Source organism: Candoia aspera, chromosome 16, assembly GCF_035149785.1.
Source record: "Candoia aspera isolate rCanAsp1 chromosome 16, rCanAsp1.hap2, whole genome shotgun sequence".
Classification (NCBI taxonomy): Eukaryota; Metazoa; Chordata; class Lepidosauria; order Squamata; family Boidae; genus Candoia; species Candoia aspera.
The window spans coordinates 2,207,856-2,214,052 of record NC_086168.1 but is presented as its reverse complement, the minus strand read 5'-3'; the positions used below and the strand labels follow the sequence as shown (position 1 = coordinate 2,214,052).

Sequence of the window (6,197 nt, the reverse complement as noted above, 5' to 3'; positions counted from 1 at the left end):
TCCTCTCACGTGCTTCATGCAAAATAGCCTGGGGGGAGGACCTGCCCGGACTTGTTCTTCACTTCCTCTTTTTCTCTCTGCTGGAAATGTAGCTCAGCAAGGCTTGCTCCAAACGGAGCTAAGTACTTTAAATGTTTTGCTTTTGTTTTTGTTTTCTGTAAATAAATTATTTGTATAGAAATGCTTGGTGTGTGACTTTTTTGACCTCTCCTGGGCTAAAGGCTTTCCCAGCATTCTGCAACAAACATATCTGATTAAAACAGTGTTTCTCAACCTTGGTGACTACAAATGTGTGGACTTCAACTCCCAGAATTCCCCCTGGGAGTTGAAGTCCACACATCTTGAAGTTGCCGAGGTGGAGAAACACTGGATTAAAAGAACGGCCCAGTTTAGCCACAAAGGTTTTAACTGCAGGTAAGTGTGCATCATGGGGTTGTTAACCATCTTTTTATTCATGCCTGTTCTCTCCCCAAATAACCTGGTTCCTAAACTGCAGTGGCTGAGCTGAGCTTTGGGTATTTTCCTCCAAAGAACCTCTCCTCTTATTTATTTATTTATTTTTTGATTTGATTTGATTTGATTTGATTTGATTTGATTTCTATAGCTGCCCATCTCAGCGAGTGACTCTGGGCAGCTTACAAAAATAAGCCTTGTTCTAGCAGAAGTAACTCCGAAGAATTTCTCAAGCATGTTTCCCCTTGACATTTAGAAAGGGGCCAGAGACCAGCTAGGCTGGGGGTGGGGTAGGGGGTGCAAACAGGAAACAAATGATGCTTGCCCGCAGGACCAAAGGGCTTTTCCTACAGGAGTTTGTAGATGAACAGCGTTTCAGACAGGAAATAAAACAAGGCTTTAAAGGGGGTGGGGAAAGACATAGCCGGCAGATGGCGCGATGCTCTTGTGCAGGAGCCAAAGGTCAGCGGGGCTGGACAATGCAGAAATGTTGAGCCTGGGGCACTGGGGTTCCCAGGGGAGAAATGCATCTCTGTGTAACAAAGCATCTATTTGTACGACATGGAGCCTCAGTGGCAGAAATGCCTGTTGGGTCTCTGTGGAAAAGTGAATAATTGAGTCTTTCTTTTTCTTTCTTTTTCTTTCTTTCTTTCTTTCTTTCTTTCTTTCTTTCTTTCTTTCTTTCTTTCTTTCTTTTTCTTTTTCTTTTTCTTTTCTTTTCTTTCTTTTTCTTTCTTCCTCCCTCCCTCCCTCCTTTCTTTCCTCTCCTCTCCTCTCCTTTTTCTCCTTTTCTTTCCTTCTTTTTCTTTTCCCTTCCTTCCTTCCCTTCTTTTCCCTTTTCCTTTTTCCCTCCCTTTTTTCTGTTTTCCCTTCCTCTCTTTTCCCTTCCCTTTTTTCTTCCTCCCCTCCCCTCTTCTTTTCTTTTCCCTCCCTCCCTCCTCTCTTTTCTTTCCTCTCTTTTTCCTCCCTCCCTCCCTCTTTCTTTTTCCTTCCTTCCTGCCTGCCTGTCTGCCAGCCAAAAATGGCACTTGAGGAAGTTAACAATAATATAATAAACATAAAAACAAAATTATGTTTATCCAAGTCAGTGAAGAGCACAAATAAAAATATATTAGTAAAAAAATAAACAGCACCAGAGAATTAATCCCCTATTTTCAGCAGATAAATCAGCTTAAGGACCAAAAGTTTTTAAATAACAACTTATTAACCTGCCAGGAACAGGATACCAAAAGAAAGAATTAGTCCAACCTCTTGTAACAGGGAGTTCCACAGGCCAAAAGCAACAGCATGAAAACTCTCTTGCATTCCTGCCTAATGTATCTCAAATGTGGCAGAATAAAATGCAGAATACTGTATGTCTTGGAGGATATGAAAACAGAAAGGTTTGTGTGAATGAATGCAATCTTTCAAAGAATATCTGTAGATATAAGTAAAAATGGTATTGACTCCATGGACACATCCATGTAGTTTTCTTGGAACAGCAGAGAAGTGGCTTACCACCATCTTGTTCCAGAATATTTTTCAACTTTTCAATCTATTTTATCATCCTGTGATTACCTTGTGGTCTCCCATCCAAGTCCTAACCAGCTCAGCTTTCTAGATCAGCCCAAGTCAGTCAGCTGTTGTCACTGGAGCCTGGCAGAGAAGAGGCTCAGACCACTTTACAATGAAATGCACCCCTACTTCTGCCTGTTAGAAACGGAGCAAAACTTGGCCTTTGAATGTCAGAAGCTGCATTCCAAAAGGAGAAACAAACGAACAAACAAAAAGTGATCCAGGGCTAATCCTAAATTTGATTTCCTCTGATTTAAAATCAAAAATTAATTCCAATGCACCAACTCACCCCACAGGGTTGCTGTTGTGGGGAAGATAGGAAGAGGAAGGAGTATTAGGTATGTTTGCCACCTTGAGTTATTTATAAAAATAATAAAGGCGGGATAAAAATTAAATAAATAAAACAATAATAATTTTCTTGGGAGCAATACCAAAGCTGTTTGCAATTAGCTTCTTCCCAGATGGCCCTTCCCAGTATAGTCTAAAACCCTAGTGTTTTCCTGGTGGTCTCCCATCCAGCCAGGTCCAACCTGGCATAGCTTGTTTTCCGAGATCAGCTGACACGGTGCTGCCAAAAAGCCTTAGAACATCATAATTATATGATGTAGAATTATACGCTTTCACTGTGCCTCTCCCAATTATTCTGCAGTGGCCTTATTTTTCTTGTGGTTGTTTCTACCTAAGACGTTCATTTGATGGCAACGATGGCTTAAGGAGGGCCTGTTTTCCTGGCTTCTTTCAGAGGTAGGAAACCCAGGATGGTTTTCGGATGTGGCACAGAACCCCTGGCACTGGGGGGTTTGAAAGAGGAGGCCTCGCCCTCAGCAACGTCAGAAAAACCTCTGCAGAATCCCCCAGTTTTGCTTAGGAACTCTGCTGTCAGCTGCATGGACAGGAGGGATGTTGTTTCCATGGCAGCAGACAACGGTGAAATGCAGTGGAGAACAGGATGCCCAGGTAAAAAAGACAGAAAGTAAAAAAAAGATGCTTTCTTACTACCCTATCATTTGTTGGAAGGCAGCCCCACATCTTGCAAAAAATTAAAAAGAACAGGAAAATAGCATGTTGCCCTGAAACGTCAACCGTAAAGATCAAAGCACCAACAGCCCTTTCTAATTTTTAAAAAGGAGGCGTCGCTTCCTCAGCACAGGGCTGGAGGTCCCCGCGGGAGAAAGGGACGCCCCTCGGGGGAGGGCCGGGCGAAGCCTCCCCGGCGAACCGGCTGACCCCCTCCAGCGGGCTCCGGAGACGAGGGGGGCGCCGGGCGGAGCGGGGGCCCAACGCCCCGCCAGCCTCGCCAAGGGCCCCGGGAGCGCGCGGTCCTCGGAAGGGTGGCGAGGGGCGAACGTCCCGGTGGCTGAGCCGGAGCCTCGCCTGTTTTCGCAGCCCGTCGCACGCACCCTCCGGGGAACACGCTTCGGGAAAGCGCCTCGAAGCCAACCGCGTGGGGCCGAGCTTGCCCCGGTGGAACGGATGATGCAGGCGGCTCAGAGGGGACGGGAGTTCAGTTCAGCAACCTCTCGGGAGAACCGGGGCTGTTTCCACGATCGGTCAACCCCGGGAGGAGAACCTATCCTCGGCTCGACCCTGTTGTCTGGAAGCGCCGAGCCAAGGCTGTGTTGCTGGGACTAGCTTGTGGTGGGAACGCAGCGGATAGGGGGAAACAGGTCCCAGGATTCAGCTTTGGGTGCTGCACTGGTGCCGGAGGTGGGGGATGTCTGGATGATCAGACCTGGGTTGCAATTCCCGAGATGGCCCCTAAGGGGCAGCCAAGTCCGGGCTTTTGAGAAAACTCCCAAGTTGGAGAGAAGATGCTGCTTAAGATCTGGACCCGGGTTAAGGCCTGCTGAATTCAGGCCTGCTGGTTAAGATCTGGCCCACACAACCTAGGAACCCCCCAACTGACCAACCATGTTAGCCAAGTAGGAACGCCACATAATGAGAAGACAGGACACCCTGGAGAAGATGCTGATGCTGGGGAAAGTGGAAGGCAAAAGGAAGAGGGGCCGACCAAGGGCAAGGTGGATGGATGACATTCTAGAGGTGACGGACTCGTCCCTGGGGGAGCTGGGGGTGGCGACGGCCGACAGGAAGCTCTGGTATGGGCTGGTCCATGAAGTCACGAAGAGTTGGAAGCGACTGAACGAATAAACAACAACACAATGGGCTGGGATTGTGCAACACACTCAGCTGCAAAAAAAAAAAAAAGTAGCCAGGCTTAGCAAATGGTGCCCAGCAAGTGGCAAGAACGTTTCTCCAGCCTGGTGAAGTGTCTTGTGTGAACATTGTCCTTGCAGGAAGAAAAGTGTTCCTGGCTTATTTCAGTTACAAACTATTGTTCAGCTTGTCTCAGCTGAATTAATGTCCTTCGGGGTTCCCATCTTTCATTGACCCATCAGCCAACAGGTTAAACCTCAGAAAACAAACTGTGGTTTAAAAGTTGCAGGTGTGAGGGACCGGATTAAATGGGCTCTATGGACGTGACCAGAGCCAGTTTGGTGCAGTGGTTAAGATGCCAGCCTAGAAACCAGCAGGCTGTGAGTTCTAGTCCCGCCTTAGGCACAAAACCAGCAGGGTGACCTCTCTCTCAGCCCTAGGGAGGAGGCAATGGCAAACCACTTCTGAAAAACCTTGCTAGGAAAACTTCAAGAAAACTCACAGGAATCAAAGACTGACTCAAAGGCACACAAACCCAGGGATATGACATGGGAAATTTACTTCCCTTTTAGCCATGTATAAAATCTCCGGGTCAGTTCCACGCGTGGCCTTTTTCACAACACAGAAACACAGCTGGCCCACGATGTGGGCCTTCCTGCTGGCCTCCCACCCAAACAGGCCTGCGCCCGGCTTCCTTCCTGCAAGCTCAGCCCAGCGCCGCTGACCTAGCACTCGCGAAACTTGGACAGATGTTTGCAGCTGGTTCTGCTGCGCAGAGGCGGACCGAAAACCCTGATCCTGACCAAAAGGAAGAATTTCAAGTCCTCATCTGGGCGAGGACGGGGGCGGGCGACGTAGCGGCAGTCCTGGAGGGCCGGGAGCGCTCGCGGGACTGCAGGAGGTCCGCTTCCCTTTCTGGCAAGGGGCGGGCGCGTTGGAGAGGGACACTGGCGCCCCCCCCCCCCGGACAGCCGGACAGACCCGCGGGCGCTCGGAAACCTCTCCGCCGAGGGAGGGGGCCCTCCTCGCGCGGGGGGAGGAGGGAGAGCGCTGACGTCACAGTCGAGGGCGGGGCCGCGCCCGGAGTTCGGGTCCCCGCGCGGAGCTCCGGGGTGAGTCGGCAGCCGCCCGCCGTCGGGAGCGCAGCGCAGCGCGGCGGGGCGCGCGCCATGGCTGGCCAGGAGACCCTCCGGGAGGGGAGCACCAGGCGCCTGCAGTCCAGGTGGGGCGCGCCCGGCGGGGGTCCCGGGCGGGGTCGGAGCTGGGCCACTCCTGCAGGTGTGCCCGCGGGGGCAGCCGGGCACCGCTGGCGCTGGCACCTCCTTGCGCGCTCGCCTCCCCTCGCCTGCCATCCCGAGCGTGCAGCCCGCCCGTCCGCCCGCTGCCCAGCTGAGAGCCAACCGGTTCCGGGGTCAGGCCGGCCGGCGGCGGCGGCTCCGTTCGCCCTCGCCTGCCCCCGGGGGCGCTGCCCAGCCGGGCGCCTCTCCTTGCCGGCCCGCAGATGCAGGCGCCCCCCCCCAGCTATCCCCTGCCGGGAAGTGGGGCTCCCCGCGGCGAGGGGGGTCCCTCTGGCCCTCCAAGGGCGGGCGAGGGGAGCTGCCCCCGTGGCGCCAAAGGCGGGGAGGCCGGGGGGAAATGGGGCGGGGGGCGAGTCTTGCGAGAGTCTGAGCCTGGCTGGTTCGGTTTGGACCTGGCGGTTGGATTCTGTTAACCCGGGTGTAAGGGGTTGTGTGAAGCCGACCCAACCGCTGGTCCTTGCCCAAAAGAGGGGGACCACGGGAGGACCAAAATTTCTTGTGCTCCTTTCTGGTGTCACTGGCAGAATCCCCAGGTGTCAGGATGTGGGGCTTTAAAATGTGTGTGGGGTGATCAGGTCTGGATTTGGACAGCCTCAGCCAAGCACAGCTTTGGGGGGACCCCAGGGCAGGACACCCTCGGTCCCCTTTGCAGGACACCACTGGAAAGCCACTGCGTGTGGCCCGAGGGCGTCACGCAAATTTCCCACCCAGTGGTTTACGGTTCCGTGTGCCCTG

At 52.5% G+C, this 6,197-nt stretch overlaps 1 protein-coding gene across 1 annotated transcript in view; it reads left to right on the top strand.

Moving 5' to 3' along the window:
* The first annotated feature begins 5,314 nt into the window (after window positions 1-5,314).
* The window catches only part of GPSM1 (G protein signaling modulator 1), an 87,540-nt gene continuing 86,657 nt past the window's right edge, over window positions 5,315-6,197 (top strand). Inside the window, exon 1 of the mRNA XM_063316219.1 lies at window positions 5,315-5,386. Coding sequence (XP_063172289.1) covers window positions 5,334-5,386 — 53 coding nt within the window. The 5' untranslated portion in view covers window positions 5,315-5,333. The remainder of the gene's footprint in view (window positions 5,387-6,197) is intronic.